Genomic DNA, 21,401 nt, shown 5'->3' on the forward strand with positions numbered 1-21,401 from the left:
CTTTTTTACGCGATTAAGCTTCGTATAGAAAACCTCTTTTTCTTCTTCTTCACTTTGAGAATCCAAGAACAGAGCCTTGTTAGAAAACCTCAGTGAAACATGAACACTGTCGCGTTCTTTTTTCGGACTATTTTTTTCTCTCCAAAAAAGATACAGTAGACTCTCTCTCAATCGGGAATATGGGGCAAAATGTCATCCGGTTTATCGATAGATTTGGGCGTCAAAGCCTTTGTAAATTCCACAAGAATCGCTCAATTATAAAGAATCACGATAAAATAGGAAGAACTACAGCGAATTTGAGCGAATTAGCTTCATAATTAAGCGTGAAAATTGTCAACAAAATTTGACGCCCGATTGAAAAAGAGCCGATTGAGTGAGGGTCTACTGTAGGGTAAGTGTCCCAAATTTCGGCATAGTTGCACGCAAGCGCCAAGGTCTCAAGTTTGAGTAGTAATATATTTAATACAAATTGATTTTTTTTATTACTTCTTCTTAAGGAGTGTTGCTTGGAATATTGTAGACAGTTCATCTTCTTTATTTACTCTAAAATCATTCTTAATACATTTTAAAATGAATAAAAATATAGGCATAGCTTTGGTGCCTTATTTCGGCCACCTTCATTCTCATAGTTCCTTGCCCTTCGGGAATTCTTCCAATATCTTTTTCACGTCATCTCGTTTGTCGAAGCTACATTTTTTGTTATTCTTTTGCATTGTATAATCTCTAGAGTACGTAAAAACTAAAAGTTCATGGAAATTCGAGGAACAAAAAAGGTGGCCGAAATTGCAAGCTGGCCGGAATTTGGCACACTTACCCTATCCTTTGAATTTTCGTAAATGATTTGAAACGGAAGTTTTCGAACTTTCCTTTTAAAGCGGAAATCTCCGAAAATCTGAAAAGCATTTTGAGTGTGTTGATGTTGAGTTTTGCAAAGCAGCGAAAAGATGCTTTACATAAGTCTTACATACCCCCAAAATTCAACTCACGATCGATTTTTTTCGAGTTTTGCAAGCAGCCCGTGTTACACACATTTCGAGGTCACCTGTAAAGAACCTTAGCTACCATAAGCTTATCTGGGCTTATCACTGGTAATTTGTAATTTTTAAAACAATTTTCTTCTTTGAACGAAAGAAAAAGCAGGTAAAGTGTAAAAACCACGGTAAAAACAGTGAAGGATTCGATATCAATTAAACTTCTGGATCAAGCGAAATACCATAATTAAAAAAAATCAATTTATTTTACAAAATTATTCACACGACGTACAAAGAAGATTTATCTAGAAATTAAAGAATACTAATCTTGAAGAAGTTAAGGATTGCGTTATTTAGCAAATCCTAAAATAGTAATTACCACACAAAAGGAGCCTTTTCCCGCAAAATCCTCAGTCCATGCTTCTTCCATTCCTGCTGTGTGATCCACAATTCAGATGCACTCTCCAAGCATGAGAGAACCGAAGCACCTTTCCATGCCGTCATTGCTGGATCCATATCCTTAGGGCTCGTGACAATATCCAGCTGTTCAGAGCGATAGAGATAGGGTATTTGGAGAGCAACACGATTCTGCAGCCACTTTCCAATACCCTGAAACTTCATTCCACCCCCTACAACTAAGATGCATCCATACATCTTCCTCTTGAGCTCATCATTGGCTACGAGAGAATTGCAAGATTTTTTTCAAAGGGATATTGGTAAAAAGGGTATCAGGGAGTACTCACGACATCTCTCAATACTCTGCAGAACAGCCTGATCTAGACCAATGATTTGTCCACCTGGCACAACAAATTCCCTCTCAATTTGTTTGTAATTCTCCTTCTCTTCATCCACAACAATTTCCTCATCTGGATTCTCAGTATGAAGAAATTCTGGAGCGGATTGTTCAAGTTGTTCCTTAGCTCCACGTCTCTGAAAGTCAATTTTAGAACCATATAAAATCAAGCGAAATGGGCGACTGGGATCAATTTTAGCCAGAGAAGATAAAAATCTCACACTTGTCTCCTTGAGATACTCAGCATCGAAGCAGTCTTCAGGATCAGATTGTTTCGTCCAGGGAATTTGGGTTTTGGCCAATTTTGTGGTACCCGTGAGATTGAGGAGTTCAGTATGAAAGAGACTCAGTGGAGCTACAATTGCCTCATCACCAACTTGAAGAGTAAATCTCTGACCAAAAGCCTTCCCTGGCTGCATAACATCAAAATGTTTCTCCTCCGATCCACAAATGTCCAGATTCACATGACAAAAATCCTCTTTGAGCTTTTTCAGTAGTACAGCATCTTGTGGTAGGATGTCCTTGCAGGTCTTGTAGGGAAATGCACATTTCTGGAGGAGCCAGTAGAAAGTCTGGGTAACATCACCTCCTCCATATTCCAAACGAACCCGAGTATTGGGATGAGAAATTGCATCCTCCACGCATGAAACCGAAGTCTTTTGATCACCTACATCCACAACACATGCATACCCCAAGCCAGCTCCAAAAGTAGCTGCCACATGATCCTGCACAAGAAAGCAAGAACCAAAGCCAATACGACAGAGGAGGAGTGTTACAAGTTCCCTCAGATAGGCCCTATTGTAAATATCTGGAATGACCAAGACGCATTTGTATGCTGACAAATCTGTCGTCTTGATTTCCATTGTGGCTAAAAGGACATGTTCCCAAATGGCCTGTAAATCTGTGAGGACAGAAGAGAGTGAACCACCAAGACCACTGTGGACATTCAATTCTCCACGTCTCATGGGGAAATGCAAATTAAAATCCCCATTGGGATCGAGATTGAGGACATTGTCACCAAATACTGTATCCCACATTGGCTGATACCAAGCCTGTATGGAGGAATCTGGAAGAGTCTCTGGTGTCGAGCGTCGATTGAATGCAGATATTTGCTGTGGAGGGGTTGCATACCGTCTCCTCCCATTTGACTGGAGGCAAGATTGCAGCGTATGAGATACAGCTAAGCGACAATCTTCCAGTTCCTGGAGCAAATCTTTATTCTGGCACCAAAAATGGAGATGATCTCAATTTTCAAAAATTACCTGATTTGAAATTAGGTTCTCACCTTTGGTAAAATCTTAGGAAGGATGGTATCATGATGGACTTGTCCGCCAGGTTTCCTCCTCCTAGCTACAGCATGAAGTGTTCTATGGGGATTGAGATCTGATGCTCGACCCATTCTTAAATTCAGCGATCCAGGATGAATAACTATAATCATCTGAGCTTGGATTTGCTGTTGATGAGACAAGAGATTTTTTCTAAATATTTTTCTTGCATCAATCTTTTCAAAGAATTTACCTCAGCACACTCCATTTTTCAGGATTCTATCTCTCTTGCCAAGAAAATAAAAATAAATCCTGCAGACCCTGCAGAAGCAAAGAATTCCCGGTATTCCGAAAACCCCAAACAAAAACAAACACCCTTTTTCTGACAAATTCACTCAGGGTTTTTTTGCAACATAACCTCAAATTTGACCCAAAAAGGAAAAACAAAGAGACTTTTCACGAAAAATCTATATAAAACATTAGGAAAAATCAGTAATTTAGTGCAAAATGGATCTTTTGGGATCGATTTTAAATCAAATGGATCAACCTCCGTCCGTCAGCAACAAAGATAAGGAGCTTTTAAAGAGTGAGTCCCCTTGAATTTTGAGCATCCTTCTGAAAATGCCAAGGAAAATTCATGATAATCCCAAAATTATACTCTTTGGATCTGCCTTTTCTAGAGCAAAAGGAACAGGAAGAGAAACTAATGACACAGTCAAAGAATGAATTGAATAAATTTCGCACATACGTAGAGCAGAGAATTGAGAGATTCACAAAGGACAATCGAAAGTTCATCATCTTCCCTCCGGCCGATAAAGTCTACAGGAGTGTTGTGTGAGTGTAAAAAAAATCAATGCAATTTTAATTGATGAATATCAATCAATAAAGGATAATTTTCCATAGGCATGATGTAGCAGAAATTGCTGGACTGATTGGTATGAGCTTCGTAGATAATAATTATAAGAATGAAAATAAATACATCGTTGTGTACAAGAGGGAGTATTCCCCGTCTGAGGACGAAATAGCAGCCAGAAGGAATGGAGAAGAGTGGAATGAGGAAGTAGCTGAAGAATATAGAAAGCGACGAGAGGCAGAAGAAGAGGCTGAAAAGGAGAAAAGCCTAAAAAGTACGACTGATCCTACACCAAAGTCCAATTATAAGGAGAAATACGTCCATTTGATTGGAGAAAAAGCCGCCCTGGAAGCTGCCAAGAAGACAGAAACTAACAAATCCTACGGTTTTGGTAAGTTTAATATATTCTGATTTATCTACCATAACGGGTCAGGTCCTTTCAGAGCGCTATAGATATAAAATATGTTTATAATTCTGATGCAATCCCGAAAAAAAAATAGCAAAAAAACAAAAGAAGTCTCAGGGACAATCGGGACAATGAATCACGGGAATGATCAATTTTTAATTTCTTAAGTCGGTGTTTCGAGAGGGTTTTCTCTTTTTTAGGCTTTTAATAAATTGAAAAAAATCAGTTTAATTTCCATCAATACTGTTCAAGAAACGTTTCGATTTTTATACGTACAAGAAAACTAACAAAGCGAAAAATTTATTTTATAATCGAGATTTTAATTTAACCCATTCGCGAATTTGATACATTTAATATAATTTCTAAATTTCAGTTAAACTATGGACTAGAAAACAAAAACAAAAAAATCCATTTCTCGAAGAAGATCTAATTGCTCTAAATTAAACGTTTTAAGATTGAGTTAGCCGAATATGCCGTTTAAGCCTAAGCTAAAAAAGTTCAGAAAATTGATCAGTAAAAAAATAAAAAGTGATCATAGGGGAGACCGGGGCAGTAGAAAACAACTGAAATTTTTGCTTTCCCTATAATGTGTAAAAAACATGACTAAATCGACTAAATCAGACTGATTAATATTTCAATGAATAGGGAAGAAGTTAATTACTCTGAATGAAATTCGAAAATTATGTCACACCACTATCTAATTCAACCTTTGCCTAATCTGTCCCAGGCTCTCTTACTACCGGTTTTAGATTGGAGGTATTTCGCCCAGAAGTTTCCGAAATCCTAAATAAAAAGCCCTGTTAGTTATTTTTCGAAATCTAATTCTAATGGTCCATTTTCTCTCAATATTTAGGCCAATCAAAATGTTGTCAAATATTTTGTCCTAAAGGAAATTAAAGAAGTTAAGCTACCTGGCTAAACCTTAGGACTGAAGCCCGTATAGTTCCATAACTCTTTAACTCTTTTCACATCTTTGAATACATAAAGGAAAATACGGATACTTTTGGGAAAAAAATTTTTTTTTTGACAATTCTGAATCGGTAAAAATGCGATTCTTCTGAATAATTACAAAATATAAATAGGTCAAAATATGATTTTTTTTTGTAGAAGATTGATTAATTTCTGAGAATAGTGTACTAAAATATTTTTATAAAAAATCGTTAAATTGGCCTGCTGAATAACTAAAAAATTAAACAGTACAGAAAATCAAATTTGTGATAAGGAAATCCCTTTTTAATGTTTTAGACTTGAGCTTTTTTTTAAATTAGGATTGATCTTCAAAAATATTAAGTCTGTAAAGTTTTACGGTAGCTTCTTAATTTTTTTCTTTGTGAATTTTTAGAAATTTTACGAATAAAGCAGGGGAACCTGGGGTAAGATGTGACAAGTTGAAAACTTCCAAATTTGACATTTTCCAATATATAAGAGGTGCTTCAAGGTTTTGCTATAAGATAGCCTTTGCGAATCTCTTTTAAACGTTCAAAATTTTATAGGATTTGATCAAGGATAAAGAAATAAAATTAAAAAAATAGAAATTTTGAGTTTTCTTTTTAAAATATTTTCTTTAACAAATTATGATTTTTACCGACTCCAAAATTTATAAATTAAATTTTCCCAGGATAATGCCCAGCGCACAATAATTTTTGCGTAGTAAACATGTTTTTGATATTTCAATGAGAGTGAGTGAGATCTACATCTAGTCATCTCGCTCATTCACATGGGAAATTTTGAAAACATGTTTAGAAACAAAAGTTATTGTGTGCTGGTCATAATGAGACAAGCAGTTTTAGTCAGTAAAAAAATAAATAGCCCCGATCAAACTAACAATGCCTAGTTGATTTAACACTTTTTTGCTGAAAAGGTTTCACTATTTTTATGAAATTAAAAATCCCGATTTCCGTTTTATTTAAATTACTGATCAAAATATTTTTTTACCGAAGTACTGGCCAATACTGAAGTCCAGAATAATTTGGATCTGTTGAACAAGAAATCGTTATCTGTTTTAGGCTTTTCCAAAGAGGGTTTCCTCTTGGGATCCTTTTATCAAAAACGATTACTTGGTGCAGAGGTGTGCAAGAACCGTTGAAACTGAATAAACGTCAAAATAAGTTTGTTCAGATAGCGTTTTGACCATTGACGAACAAGTTTCATTTGACGTTTGTTCGGTTTCAAACAGTTTTTGCACACCACTGACTTGGTGTATAAAATAAGCAGAATTTAAGGTGTCTAATGAAGCATAAATCTGTATAGAGAGTAACAAATACTTTGTCCACACTTCATTTAAAAAAATGGAATGAAAAACACATTTTCTCATTAAGGTTAAGGTATAGATATGATCTTTGAAAAAGTTGAAAAAAAACTAATTTGAACTGGATAGTTCTATCACTTCCGAAAGTTCTTAATAAACTGAATCGAAATGTTACAAATTACCCCATATCATGTCACTGTTCGTACTCCACAGAGAAAGCAGTATTGAGTTTTTGTGAGAAAACTGTTTTTGGTTTGATCTGCCATTATGATCCCCTGATTTTATTACCCCGCAAAATTTTCACCTTGCACCCCCTGGCAACTATTTACTACTATTTAAAGAGAATGAGTCTTTTACAGTATAATTTTGCTTAATTTAAATTCAAGTTAAGAAAATCTTAAAAAAAATGAGAACAAACTCGAGTTTACCAGGAACGCTAAATTTTACCGCTGTTTTAACGATACGTGGCGCCATGATTGAAGAGGATTTACCCCATTTCATTGAAGTTGGGAATCAAAAGCATTTAAAGCATTTATATTAACATTGAAAGAAATTGAATAAAGAGTAAATTTTAAAAAATTCTAACACATGATAAATAATATTGATGAGTGTCATGAGAACATGAATTCAATGGGACGATAAATTGTAAGAGAGAAATTGTTTTTGAAATGGAATACTGAGGCTAAGAACGACCATAAGAAAGTCTCCAAATTGATGACATCATCTGCATACTTTTTCGGAGATTGTGCAGAGTGGTGATGACTCAAAGTTATGCAACGCAGAATCCGCACTTCAGCGATATCCCATATTATGAATTATTATAACACTAAGAATTACTGATTTTTTTGTATTATTTGAGTATATGAGAATTAGCTGATTACTGTAATCTTCTTTTTTTCAGTCACAATTGGGTATAGAAAGATGTAATGAGAAACTCTTTGTACAAAATGATTATTAGGCCCAAGTACAATAAATAAACTAATTAATTACAGTAGACTCTCGCTAATTCGACTCTTTTAACCCTTTAAGAACGAGAAGGTCAAAAATCGAGGGTCAGAAAAAATCATTTTTCCTAACTTTTTAGAGCAAAATACAGCGTTAGAAGGCTGTAGGAAAAATTTCATTTTTGGGTCATGGGGGACCCAATCGTCCTTAAAGGGTTAAGATCGGGCTACTTTTTAATTCGGGCGGCAGTTAAATTCGAAAAAAGTTTGTCGACATTTTTCAAGTTTGACTATGATTATCGAATGAAGCAAATATCTTTAAATTTGTCATGGTTTGTCTTAGTTACAATATAAAGTTATTTTGCATTATGGGATTTTCATGAAATTTACAATAAATATGAGTACGTAAACTTAATATATGTGCATGCAGATGAACAAAAAATCGTTGCATTTCGAAAAGTTTGTCGCACGAATTTCTCTATAATTCGGGTGACATTTCGGTCCCAAATGCCCGAATTTGGGAGAGTCTACTGTATGTTAGGACTCGTTGGAAAGGTCTTGGAATTTCTGACAAGTCCGAAACGGTTTCAATCACTTAATGTATGGATAAATAGCTTCTATCTTACATTATGACTCTGAAGCTATTTTTGGCGATGTTTTGAATGATTCTAAATCGGTTGTGAATCGCTGTACCATATGTGGCGAAATTATTTTTTTTATCCTCTTTTGAAAAGTTCATTAGTATGATTAGTATCAAATTTTGGAAAATAACACAAAAAGCACATTCCTCTTCGAAATGGATGTAACTATGATCCAAAGTTGTAACGATAAATTTCCAGAATATTTCTTTAGGGAATCAATATTGTGTAGCCTAAACGATAAAAGATATAAACTTGGAGTTTTCAGTAGCCTCCCCTCTCGACCAAGAATTAAAAAAAAAAAAACTTCAGTTGACTGAATGGATCTGCCCCACTTTCCTCTATTCGAAGATGAATTATGCGGGAAGATACCTTCGGAGTTTAGCACTTCAAATGTTCAAATATTTGTGAACCAACCAGACTTACTGAATTTCTCTTTTTCCAGTGCCCAGTGAGAATAAAAAGGATTTGCGATCAATTGAACAAACACTATCTGACATTCAGGCCAAGAAGAGATTGAAGACCAGCCACCAACCGTCCGGTGAGACTGACAAATAAGAAATTACACCCAAAAAAAAATGGCAAAGGACATGTAGAGAAGATAATAAAAATATTCTTACTAATAATGATTTATTTAAAATGAAAGATGTGTCTGTGTAAATCCAAAGTTTTTTTTGTTTCTTCATACACCGTCAGCTCGACTACAATCATCCTGATCCTCGATGGATTGTGTCCTTGTACAAATGGTTTTTTTTGTTGTTGTATTTTAGAGATGTAAAAGGAGCTTTTTAAAAAGGAAAAATTAAATGTTTTTTTTTTTTAAAAGGGAGGGAAAAACGGCAAAAAGGAGCAATATATCCCAAGGATTTATGTACATCTTTTAGAAGGTGAAATCCTCTTCGCGTTATAACACCACCGTAACTTCCTCCACGCATGAATTTTTCAGTGTCAGATCATTGACAATCTGCAGGAGTGTTTGTACATCTGAGACAGTTGTTAGGGTATCTGGGGCACCTACAAGAGTCACCTCACTACCCTCAATCTCAATCACAATCTCCATGTCCTTGAATGTTACGGATCGATCAAACTTAGATGGTGCTTCATCGGCAGCATCAGCAGAAGGATCATCTGCTGATGCTCCTGGCACCATACGCTGAAAGGCGATTGTGGTAGGTGGCTCAGTATAGTCATCTGGGACATTGTGATTCCATGCCTCAGTCGGCAATTGGATATCTTTTATTTGATCCTCCAACTCCTTCAGTGTCATGCCCAGGCTGACTTTTGGTGCCACATCCGGAAGTTTTTCCATCGGCAATTGCACCACATTCCACTTTTCAATTGTCATCACCTCACGCTTCTTTTGGGAGGGTAGCACTGGCTGCCCTGGGGGAGTTTTTGCCGGTGGCAATGGTGTGATGACGGGTTTCTTCTTCATCACTGGCACTTTCACTGAACTGAGAATCGTTGGTTTCTTCTGCTGACTGAGGGGACGCAGTGGAGCCGGAACTGTCATAGGACGCTGTATGGATTTCCGGATGGGATTTAGGGGTTGCATGAGGGGTTTTTTGGGTCTCTGTGGGCTCTCCAGAGAATCCCCAGATCGTGTTAGATCAATTACCGGGCATTTTGGTGGGGTCACGGCAACAAAATGCCTGGCCACATTGTTGATATTGAACTTGCCATTGCTATTGAGCTGACGCGGTCCTGGCGGACTGAGCTTCAGCGGTGCTTTGGGAGAGATCTTGGGCCTAATTGTTGGCGTCACCGCTTGCTGTGGCCTGGAGGATGGGGACACCTTTTGGGATTGACTGAGAATTTTGGAACTGTAGAGTGGTGGAGGTCTTGGTGATACTTCCGGAGGACATTTACGAATTCTCTTATTGGGCTCTTCAACCACAACTTCATGTTTTTTCTTTAGAATCTCCGAAACATCGACAATCTTTACATTTTCACGCGTTCCAGCCACGTCCACGATATCCCCCTTTGTCGGAGATGGATTCTTACCTCCAGGTACAGATTTCTTCTCAACCGACCGCACAGGCTGCTGCTGCTGCTGAGTCTTGGTCAGGATTGGTGTACTTTTTTTCTCCTCTACACTTTTAACTTTTTTCTTGGTCACCTCATTGGTCTCCTCTTCGCGTTTTCTCTTCTGTACTGGAGCTTCCGGAGGTGTCTGTTGCTTTGCACTTCGATCAGGAAGACGCCTCGGAGTGTCTTTCTTCTCTGGCCCTTTCGGCTGTGGCGGTGGCACCTTCTTAGCAGCTGGCTCTGGAGCTACAGCAGGTGATGTCACTTGAGCTGTTTTCTTCGGCGGACGTCCACGTTTCTTACCACTGCCCGTTTTTGTCAAATCCTCATCATCCTCATCTGACAGTGGAACAACTTCTTCACTTGTTTCCGATTTTGCCGGTGTCGTCGAACGACTACTGTCCCCCGTGACAATTCTCGATGAAAAAGGCAAAATCACGTCATTCTGATATTTAGGATTTGGCTTGGGCGTCCGACGCGATCGTGTTAGCGTCAAGGAGAGATTTTCAGTCTCCTCCTCGGGTTCCTTTGCCTTACCTTTAGACGCCGTCGTCGTGGTATCTTTTGTCTGTACGGCATTTTTTCTCGGACGACCCATTTCACTGAATCCCCCTTTTCTCTGTGATGTCTCTCAAATTGTGCCCCAGAAAACTACTTGCAAAAACCTATTTTTGTTTGTCTTTCACTACCTTTCCTTACCAACCAACTGAGTGTTTTTCACTACACCCTAGCCCAAATCCACTTGGACAACATTTTACAGCTTTCCCACAGGATTTTCACCTAAAAAACACATTGAATTAGTGAAAATTCCCCATCAAATTGGGATTTTTTTCATGATCATTTTTCAGACAAGAGAGGTTGACATAGAAATTTCACGATACTTTGTGAAAATTCCCGCGCAGATTTACCTTATCAAGCAACCACAAGGTTTTCACCAGAAACTCCACAATACAGCTGTAGTAGACTTTATCAAGTTCACAACACCAATTTACAATGTCTTTTTTCACCTTTTAACACTGAATTACCAGTGAATTTATGTAAAATTTACAATTGAACCAACGCTAGCAACATCAAAATAGTAAAATGGCGTCGACAATTTTTTGACGGAGACTTTTTTATAGCATCTCTGTGGGATTTTTGCTATAGAATTTTCCGAAACCCGAAATGACGCCTTTTGAAACTTTCTGCGACTCACATCTCTGCTTCACTATTTCTGTAATTTTTACCCTTTTTACCCGATTTCTCCAAAGATGACCATTATTAAATTTTCAGATATCTAAATTCTAAATTATTTTGCTACATAATTCTCAGAAAACGAAATTTTATTAAAGAATTTAAAAAAAGAATTCCAAAAAAAAACCTTTTTCTCAACGTCAACTTTGAATTAAGTAAAACGCTTTTGGTAAAAATTTAGTTCAGTACAGAGAGTGAATTGAGTGTTTTGGGTTTATTGTGTTTACCTGGCAATTTCATTGGAAAAATGCCCTATCAATTGCACAAGGAGCTGAAGGAAGAGTGGCAGAAGCCCACAAAGAACCTAAAGAAGATTGGGAATCTCCTGGATCAACTCAAAGTAAGGATTTTTGCAAAAAGTGCTCATCACCATTGTGAACATAACCTAAAAGGGGATCCTCTTTGTTGTGCAAGCTGTAAAAGTGCCTGATATTGCAATCTATTGAAAATATTTTGTGGGAAAAATTTAAGAAAATTCTTAGAAACACTAAGTTTGAGAAAATTATCTCATAAAAAATATTAGAGATATGAAAAATATAAAAAATATGATAGTCAGATATGATTCATAATCACAACTATTGTAATCACGGTAATCACCCAATTTGGTTGACTTCCTTCAATCGGTCTGATATCCACAGGGTATAGATTTGGAGCACAGCTGATGCCAAAAATGGGTGGTATTATTATTGAAAAATTTTCGTGTTTGAGATATTTTGATAAATCTGACACAGCGTTTTCGATCAATGTAGGTACCATTTTGTAGAGCTTTTTTAGTAAGATCAATTTAAAAAAAAATACTGTGACGGTACCTGATTCGTGATATTATAATTTAAAGATTTTACCACGAGTACTAACTAAACTATACTTCACACAGTAACTAAACTTCTTTTAGTTTCGTGTTACTAAGTTGTTTGAGTCAATTTAAGAAAATTCAAAACGGTATTTTGGTGTGCTTTTACACTGGGATTTTTAAAATTTGTAAATTCAAACTATTTTTCACATTAATTATTTCTATGCGTTATTTTGCATCATTGATCAATTAAATTGATAGATGTTCACTAAATTATTCATAAAAACTAATACTTGATCCATAAAAACACGTTTAAATATGTTAAAATAGCATAAATGTGGTTGATTAAAATTAATTGAATTCAGCAAATTAACATGTTAAAATTACTCTTAATTTTTTTTGCATTTAAGCAAGTAGTCTGAACAAAATTATACGTATTACATTTATTTACCCCTAATTACTTTTTCCTCCGTATCAAAAAAAGTTGCACATTTGGGTAAAAATTGAGGATTAAGGAATGGTTCCAGGAAATGTTTTTGTTATTGATAAATATCAATAGTGCTAATGTAGGTGTGCTGCCGCGATGGTAAGTTGAGGGCCAATAAATATGTTAAAGTTTTCTTTTTCGCATTTTTCAATGAACTCCGGCTCTGGCAGATAATTCATTACTGAAAATTGAATTGCGATTACCGTTATGGACTAGGTATAGCCCTAAATTTTGGTATGTGCTAGGAAAAATCAACATTCATTTCCATTATATCATTTTTAGCTGAGATTCTTTATTTTATTGCTCAAAATTTCAAGGAAAAAAAAAAAGAATTAATATTGAAAAACTGTTAGAAAGGAGTGATATTACGACATATAAGCACGTATGGACGAAATATTCATCTGGACAATATTTAAATCATATCCAAAAATAAAAAAAGATACTTTAAGCCATTTTGAATATATACCAAAAGCATTTGTTTTAGAAAAGAATAAGAAGGGATGGGAAAATTAAGGACATCTTAATGATCTTACGGTGGATATATAGGGGATCCATCGAACATTACAAGTCGCTTTCACTGTTCAGCACCTAAATCAGATAGAAAAAAATTACGGAAAATAAGGGAAATTTTTAAATATTGTTCCTCGACTTACCATCATGACTGGACCCCAATATTAACACTGAACATTAACAATAGTCCAAACAAGTGATATTTTTGTAGTAAACAAAACATTTACCTTAAGACTGTATCTGAATCTCATTTTTTCCCAAACGTGCGACTTTTCTTTACACAAAAAATTTATCCAAAAGTGCGACTTTATTTTTTAACCGAAGGACTTTTATTTTAAGCCAAAACGTAAAAAAAGACAAGCATTATCATCATGATAATGCTCAATTTTATTAAAAAATAGGTGAAAAATCTCAATTTCGAAGCTGCCACACTCCGTTTAAGGGCAGAATCACATTGACAGTAAAATGCTCACCGTCACCGTCAAAGCCCTCACCGTATTTCCTTAATTTACGCATTTTCATTGCAATTCTTACGCAAATTCTCAATTACTGTGTTACATTATCTCATACTCGGTGGCACTAGGTGAAAATAGTATAAGAAAATTGAATAAATAAAGCGAAAATGCGATAAACGGTGAGCAAAAAAACTGTACGAAAAACTGTAGCAAAAAAATCCTACAGTTTTTTTTTTGCTTACCGTTTATCGCATTTTCGCTTTATTTATTCAATTTTCTTATACTATTTTCACCTAGTGCCACCGAGTATGACACAAGGTAATATTGTAATGGAAAATTTGCGTAAGAATTGCAATAAAAATGCATAAATCAACGAAATACGGTGAGGGCTTTGACTGTGACGGTGAGCATTTTACTGTCAATGTGATTCTGCCCTAAATTCAGTGATTTATAAGAGTCATTTTAAATACTATTATACATTTTCCGGAGTTACTCACAAATAAAAATTTAGTGCGCTATTTAAATTCAAGCAAATTTCTTGCAAAATGTGTCCTGTCTCTGATAAATTTTAATGAGTTTTAGAAATCTTAATGCTCAATTGAATTTCAAACTAAGTTTTCGATCTCGCGTGATATTGCAATTTAAAATTGAAAAGTATGAGAAATTTCAGGTGTCATTAAGATATCCAATTGAATTTTATGCAAATTTTCGTTGACAACGAAATTTTTCAACTGGCCTTAAAGTTTTTCAGATACTTTTGTGCATTTCCTATCAAATTTTCAATAAAACTTCAAACTTCTCAAGCCTACAAGGGGCTCTAAAGGGATGCAAAATTTAAGGATCCTACCTCTCATAGCTTCCAAGATAAGCGACTTTTTTAAGGCTTTTCAGATAATTCATATTTTTTGAAGGCTTAAAACTATAACTTAAACTGACCTGCTATAATGTTAATTTGCTTTCATAAGTACATACTAACTCGCAACTTCATTCAGGCAAATTATTTTTTGTTTATTAAAGTATTAATATCACTGTGCGACACGTTGTGGGTGTCTTTGACGAGAGTGCCAAAACTTGTTAGATGGTCATTTAAGGACCTCAAATCTGCAATCCGTTTGTCCGGGTCACCTCTAGATTTTTTTGAAAAAGCATATTTAGTTTTTTGATGTTTTATAAAATTCAAAAATTCATATCTCCGGTTCTAATTATCCGGTGGTAGTCACATAAAGCTAAACTGACGCGTAATTTCATCCTCTATAACTCTTGTGAACATATCAAGCATCTACGATGAAAATGAAGTATATTTTTTAAAGATTTTTTGAAAAAGGGCACCTAAAATGGTGCATTTTTCTGTGTTTTTTTCCATCTTCTAGTAATTTTCCCAGTTTAATAGAGCATTTTATATGTCAAATAACTATGCCTAAAAGTTAGAGAATTTAATATTCTTTCATATCTTTTTGGTTTAAATTTTCTATCCTAATTCGTTTATTCACAATAATTTATTGAAAATAAAATGCATTATTATAAAAATAAAATCTCTTATTATATATAATTATTTGGTATCTTTGTCTAACCTACTGAAGAGCATTCTCTTTTGCACTCTCACTTACACATTTCATATAAAAAGAGGCGAAATGAAAAAAAGAGACGTATATAGAAATAGAGAGAGAAGAATAGCTGTTATGAGTGCCAAAAAACTATTCATCTCTCTTTATTTCTATATACGTCTCTTTTTTTCATTTCGCCTCTTTTTATATGAAATGTGTAAGTGAGAGTGCAAAAGAGAATGCTCTTCAGTAGGTTAGACAGAGATACCAAATAATTATATATAATAAGAGATTTTATTTTTATAATAATGCATTTTATTTTCAATAAATTATTGTGAATAAACGAATTAGGATAGAAAATTTAAACCAAAAAGATATGAAAGAATATTAAATTCTCTAACTTTTAGGCATAGTTATTTGACATATAAAATGCTCTATTAAAGTGGGAAAATTACTAGAAGATGGAAAAAACACAGAAAAATGCACCATTTTAGGTGCCCTTTTTCAAAAAATCTTTAAAAAATATACTTCATTTTCATCGTAGATGCTTGATATGTTCACAAGAGTTATAGAGGATGAAATTACGCGTCAGTTTAGCTTTATGTGACTACCACCGGATAATTAGAACCAGAGATATGAATTTTTGAATTTTATAAAACATCAAAAAACTAAATATGCTTTTTCAAAAAAATCTAGAGGTGACCCGGACAAACGGATTGCAGATTTGAGGTCCTTAAATGACCCTCTAACAAGTTTTGGCACTCTCGTCAAAGACACCCACAAAAAGGTAAATTTTGTCGCACCGTGTATACAGTGCCCGCTTTCTAATCCGGATCGCCGTAATCCGGACAAGTTCACGACGGTTACATTTAAAATACTTTTGAGGTTATGTATGCATGCGTGTTCAGCAATGAGAATAAACTATTCTGTGATATTTTTGTTTAATAAATGAAGTATAATAGAATAGACTTCTCCAATTATGTCTTTTTAATCTTCTTTAAAAGTTTTATTCTAATTCTACAAAAAAAAAAATCTTGTATTATATTTTCGAGACGTTGAACAAATTCAAAAAAACCATCCGGATTACGAAGCGGACATCTGTCATTTTGTCTTCCAATCATCCGGATTACAAAGCGGGCACTGTATTAATAATTCAGTAATAATTTATGGCTTCTATCTCTCATTTCCGTGATAATCGACTTTAGCTAATTTTGAAAAACAAGGAATATCGTGCCTAAATAATGAGGATTCAGTTTAGTAATTATTAAACTAAATCAGCATGAAAAATGTGAAAACCCTTCAAAAAATTTTTCACAAATGGAATTGGCAAAAAAAGGAATCACACCTTTATAAACTGATCTAGGCTTATCACTGGCTTTCAAGTATTATGAGGGAAATGCATTTTTTCCATATGGTTGAATTTGGAATCATTGGGTTTTTAAAAAACTTACACTTACCTGAATTTCCGTCTTTGGCTTTCAGCTGGCCCTGACGAAGTTGGTCTTCCTGCCAACTAGCAACAGCACAGCCTCCCAGAATGAATTGGCTGTGGCCCGGGAAATCCTGGAGATTGGAGCAGAGTACAGCGTTGCTGTGAAGGACATCGTTGCATTCGAGAGATACATGTCCCAGCTCAAGTGCTACTACTATGACTACAAGTGAGTGAAAAATTTTATTCTGTTTCCCCTGCCTACTTATCCCTTCCCTGACGTTTGCTTTTCCACTCGAAGGAATCTTATTTCGGATTCAGCCAACAAGTACCAACTGCTAGGCTTGAATTTGCTGTTTCTGCTCTCGCAAAACCGTGTGGCTGAATTCCACACGGAATTGGAGCTCCTTCCGGCCGACATCATTCACTCCAACCAGTTCATTCGTCATCCCTTGGCACTGGAGCAGTACTTCATGGAAGGCAGCTACAACAAAATCTTCCAGGCTAAAGGAAACGTCCCAGCGGAGAGTTACAACTTTTTCATGGACATCCTCCTGGATACCGTGAGGGATGAGATTGGATCATGCCTCGAGCAGGCCTATGAGAAGATCTCCCTGGCTGAAGCCTCCAAGAGGCTCAATCTCAAAGCGAAGGAGCAGGTCAAACAATTTGGTGGCAAGAAAGGCTGGAAACTGGGCAGTGATAATTTCTATCATTTTGCCAATGAGGCACCAAAGCCCAAGGAACCCATACCATCAGTGGAATTGGCAGAACAGGCCATCATCTATGCTAAAGAATTGGAAATGATTGTCTAATAATTTCTGTGAATCATAAATCATTTATTTCGTAAATCTTGTTTTTCTCCTGTTTTCCATCTTCAGTGTTTCAGATTATTACATATAGAAAAGCCAGTGTTTCTTTTTTTTTTTTGTTAAATCTTTGTTCTTTGCCGTTGTTTTGGCTTGCTCTATTTTTTTTTGTTTTCAAAAATATTTTGTGATTCTGGTGGATGTGACAAAGAGAGAGCAGGAAAGGTAACTATGCAACAAATATTGTGGAAATTCCTTAATTGTACCCTTTTGGCTTTGTCTTGTGGTAAAAACGAAGGAAATGATGTCCTAAGGAAGCTCCGCCCATAAGTTATTTTAGGTCACACCCCTTGAAGTTCATTATTTTCAATTTTCGATAACAGAAGATAATGTTTATTTCGTCTAGATTGAATATTTCTTTTAAAAGAAATCATCTCTTTAAATTCAAGCGATGGGGGATTATTTTAGACAGAATTTAATGAGCCCACCTACAGAAGACCATGCCCATTTATTGTATTTCAGGTAATCTTAATCAAACTTCAAATTTTTATATCATTTTATAATAAAAGAGAATTCAATCTCTTAATTTAAAAGAGGAAAGTGTCTCGGATTAAGAAATGGTGTATTGTACGTGAAAAATTTATAACATGCATTGCTAAAAGTATTTTTCCTAAAAGTTTTCTTTGATTAGGTAGTCTTCAGACTGTAGGTTTAGCCAAATTTCCGAAGGTTTCAAAATTGTAAATACCAACCAATTTTAAATATTCTTTCAGAATATAAATGTATGACTTGCTCTTAATATCCAATCTTAAATCAAGTTGCCAAAAAAAATCCTGATGGGAATTTAGAAAAGTTAACCCTTTAAGGACGAATAGGTAAAAAATCGTGGATCAGAAAAGATCACTTTTTCTAACTTTTTTGAACTTTTTGGGTCACTGGTGACCCAAAAATGAAATTTTTCCTACGATCTTCTAAAGTTATGATTTGTTCTAAAAAGTTAGAAAAAGTAATTTTTTCTGACTCCCGATTTTTTACTTTCTCGTCCTTAAAGGGTTAAGCCATATGGCTAAGACTTAGGTCTGATGTCCGTATTAGGGTCCAAATAAACTCAGGCTGATCTTTGAGAATATTTAGAATTTAGCCTGTAAATAATATCAGTAAGGATCAGTTAAAGGTCTTTTGTATAAATTTCCTTTATCCTTTATTGCTAAAAGCTAAATTTTTAAAGCTAAATATTCTCGAGGATCAGCCTGAGTATAGCTCGACAGTATAGCTCGACCTGTCCTAAGCTCGACAGATAGTCTTTTTTTAATAAGCAATAATGGGTCCTTTCATTTTAATGATACCAATTGTTGCATATAATTATTTTAATTTAAAAAAATAGTAATAAATGGTAATCAAAATCAGTAACGCACTAAACGTGTTAAGAATTCCTAGAGTTTAGTACGTCTACTAAGGTGAATACCCCGAATGATGCCACGTTGAATAAAAAGGTATTTTTTCAATATTACGATATTTTCGAATTATGAAATATTACAATATATATATTTCATAATTCGAAAATACAGTAGACTCTCACTCAATCGGCTCTTTTTCAATCGGGCTACAAATTTTGTTGACAATTTTCACGTTTAATTATGAAGCTTTGCTCAAATTCGCTGTAGTTCTTCCTATTTTATCGTGATTCTTTATAATTTAGCGCTTTTTGTGTAATTTACAAAGGCTTTGACGCTCAATTCTATCGCTAAACCGGATGACATTTTGCCCCATATTCCCAATTGAGAGAGTCTACTGTAGATTAGCCTCAAGATGTAAAAACTAAGATGGTCGATCTTAATATGAATGAGAATTTCGTTAAAAATTCGTCTATTTGAGAATAGTAAGGAATTTTATAGTTTTAACAGTGTTTTAAAATGGGCGTGGCTTATATTTTTTGTAGGCGGGATGCTTCGGGTTCTTCGGGCTCCTCTTTCTATCCTATTTAAATCACCAGTCTTCGCTTGATTAGAATCTGATAGTAGCGTATCTTCTTATCTTATTAAATACCAACTGAAAAAATAACAAAGTAAAAATTCATTATCACCTGCAGTTCCTGACGGGGGCGACAGGGGGCGTGGCCTAAAAATATTTACCAGCGTAACTCCCATTTTTCCCAAAAAAGTTACAGTAAAGTTCTGCCAAAAGAATTATTTTTCAATATTTTTATTGGGTTTATTTGTTAGAATTTACAAAAAAAATCACAAGAAAAATAGTTTGTTGCATAGTATCGCGTAAATTCTAAGTGCTTCTGTTGCTTGGTTCGTCCATTGAAATACATCAAATTTTGCATTATTATTTTAGTTAATAGACAATAAACCACTCACAAATCTCAATACATCATCCCTTGGACATTTTCTTTTGATTATTTTTTTTTATTTGCATCTTAAGCTCCTCTAAATTATTTTTTTCTTAAATTCTTCTTTTTTTTCAAATTTTCTTTGTCAGCCACTGCTACGAAGAGGCAAATAATTTCGATAATTTTGCTTGCTAAATATGCCTCTAAAATTCTCTATGGGATAAAAATGTGGCTTTGGGTATTATTTAGCAGAATGTGCTCCCTATAAGAAAATTAATAAATTAAGGAGTCTCTTTAAAAAATATATTCCTATTTTTTTAAATTTTAAGTCTGAAGATTGATTTCAGAAAAAAAATCCACCTTCATAAGGAACTCACACAACTCCAGTTTAAAATGCAACATCATTCCGTGAATAAAAGATTGAAAAGGGGGTTGTTTTCTAATTCCTTTGTTAAACTACTCGGAATGTTACCACTTTTATGGGGAGGTTCTTTGCATAAACTACACAATGTGGATCATAGTCCAGTTGAGACAATACAATTAGACAAAAAAAATATTGAGGAAAATCTTGGCCTCACTTTTTATCTACGGGAAGTAGAGAGAAAAGAGGAGGAAGGACAAAATACAGTTAAGATCATCTCACTACACAAAGATTGATCACACAAGACTAGAAATTTCTAGTTCAAAAATTTAGTCATTTTGAGGATTGTGGGCTATCTATTAGGAAGTTTAGTTTAGTTGAAAAAATTGTGACTTGTCACAGATTCAATATCACTATCCTCACTGCCAGTCGTTTCCGTTGGTTCTCCAATAGCCACCCGTGCATATTCATCCGAATCGATACTCTTGCAGAAGTGAATTGCATATTTCAATTTCTCCTGCAAAACAGCCTAAAAGACAACACAAAAAAAATATTCCCAAAAAATCTAATCTTCCCATTCTCTCAAAAATCCCTCTACTCACCTTGCATGTATATCGTGGCATTTTCAGTAGGAAGAAGCAAGTATAGCTCTCTGGGAGAAAATGATCCGGAGGATTGTACTTATCCAGCACCTGCAGCACAAAATCCCTCCCACGAAAATCAGCAATAGTCCTCGGAAGACGCGTTCGTCCCCAAACAAATCTCAAAAAGAGCGATCTTTCCTGATTACTAAACTCTTCCATCACTTCCCAGAACCACGTCACAAGATTCGACGTAGGTTCCACACCCTTGTACGATGCCACAGACTTCAACAGACCCAACGGAATATCTGGACTACCACAGACCATTGCTTGGAGCTCAGAGGCAGAGAATAGTGAGAGTAGAGGAACGGGAATAACCTTAGACATCCCATCACGAACTGCCTTCACTTGTTCATCGAATTCATGAAGACGATAATTGAGAGCCAATTTGATGTACTCATGACGATTCTGTGGTGTGATCTTTGTGAATCTGAAACACAGAGCTAAAGTCAATGAGCGGTCCAGAGGTAGCCCTGGGGTTATTCAGAAAAATTCAATACGAAATAAGCCAGAGCTTATGGAAGGTGTTGCTTATTATTTCAATGTTTCATAGAAACATGTTTTATGCAACACGTTTCATATTTCACGTTTCACGTTTTATATATCGTCGCTTAGATCAGCAATTGTTGTAGCTAACTATCAGCGATTCTCGTAAATTGAT

General features: G+C 35.3%; 5 protein-coding genes across 5 annotated transcripts in view; 2 read left to right on the forward strand and 3 right to left on the reverse strand.

Moving 5' to 3' along the window:
- Positions 1-1,218: 1,218 nt before the first annotated feature.
- Positions 1,219-3,351, reverse strand: LOC129810461 (actin-related protein 8). Its single transcript, XM_055861004.1, has 5 exons — positions 3,283-3,351; positions 3,050-3,217; positions 1,986-2,984; positions 1,715-1,901; positions 1,219-1,648 (listed from the first exon to the last, which is right to left on the reverse strand). The coding sequence occupies exons 1-5, from the start codon at positions 3,295-3,297 to the stop codon at positions 1,347-1,349; spliced, it is 1,671 nt and encodes a 556-aa protein (XP_055716979.1). The 5' UTR covers positions 3,298-3,351; the 3' UTR covers positions 1,219-1,346.
- A 176-nt stretch (positions 3,352-3,527) lies between these two features.
- On the forward strand, positions 3,528-8,744 carry LOC129810480 (sperm-associated antigen 7). The gene is made up of 4 exons (XM_055861027.1): positions 3,528-3,615; positions 3,710-3,863; positions 3,933-4,273; positions 8,564-8,744. Exons 1-4 carry the CDS (start codon positions 3,537-3,539, stop codon positions 8,674-8,676), a joined length of 687 nt encoding a protein of 228 aa, XP_055717002.1. The 5' UTR covers positions 3,528-3,536; the 3' UTR covers positions 8,677-8,744.
- Positions 8,732-11,259, reverse strand: LOC129810460 (proteoglycan 4). Its single transcript, XM_055861003.1, has 2 exons — positions 11,055-11,259; positions 8,732-10,926 (listed from the first exon to the last, which is right to left on the reverse strand). The coding sequence occupies exon 2, from the start codon at positions 10,742-10,744 to the stop codon at positions 9,023-9,025; it is 1,722 nt and encodes a 573-aa protein (XP_055716978.1). The 5' UTR covers positions 10,745-10,926; positions 11,055-11,259; the 3' UTR covers positions 8,732-9,022.
- Positions 11,260-11,534: 275 nt separating this feature from the next.
- LOC129810476 (26S proteasome non-ATPase regulatory subunit 8) lies at positions 11,535-17,445 on the forward strand. The gene is made up of 3 exons (XM_055861023.1): positions 11,535-11,719; positions 16,648-16,823; positions 16,896-17,445. Exons 1-3 carry the CDS (start codon positions 11,627-11,629, stop codon positions 17,407-17,409), a joined length of 783 nt encoding a protein of 260 aa, XP_055716998.1. The 5' UTR covers positions 11,535-11,626; the 3' UTR covers positions 17,410-17,445.
- Positions 17,446-19,589: 2,144 nt separating this feature from the next.
- LOC129810431 (probable E3 ubiquitin-protein ligase HERC2) overlaps positions 19,590-21,401 on the reverse strand; it is a 35,431-nt gene continuing 33,619 nt past the window's right edge. The window contains exons 9-10 of the mRNA XM_055860899.1: positions 20,702-21,170; positions 19,590-20,628 (exon numbers count right to left, since the gene is read on the reverse strand). Of these exons, the coding sequence (XP_055716874.1) occupies positions 20,473-20,628; positions 20,702-21,170 (625 nt within the window). The 3' untranslated portion in view covers positions 19,590-20,472. The remainder of the gene's footprint in view (positions 20,629-20,701; positions 21,171-21,401) is intronic.

This window comes from Phlebotomus papatasi, chromosome 1 (assembly GCF_024763615.1).
Source record: "Phlebotomus papatasi isolate M1 chromosome 1, Ppap_2.1, whole genome shotgun sequence".
Classification (NCBI taxonomy): domain Eukaryota; kingdom Metazoa; phylum Arthropoda; class Insecta; order Diptera; family Psychodidae; genus Phlebotomus; species Phlebotomus papatasi.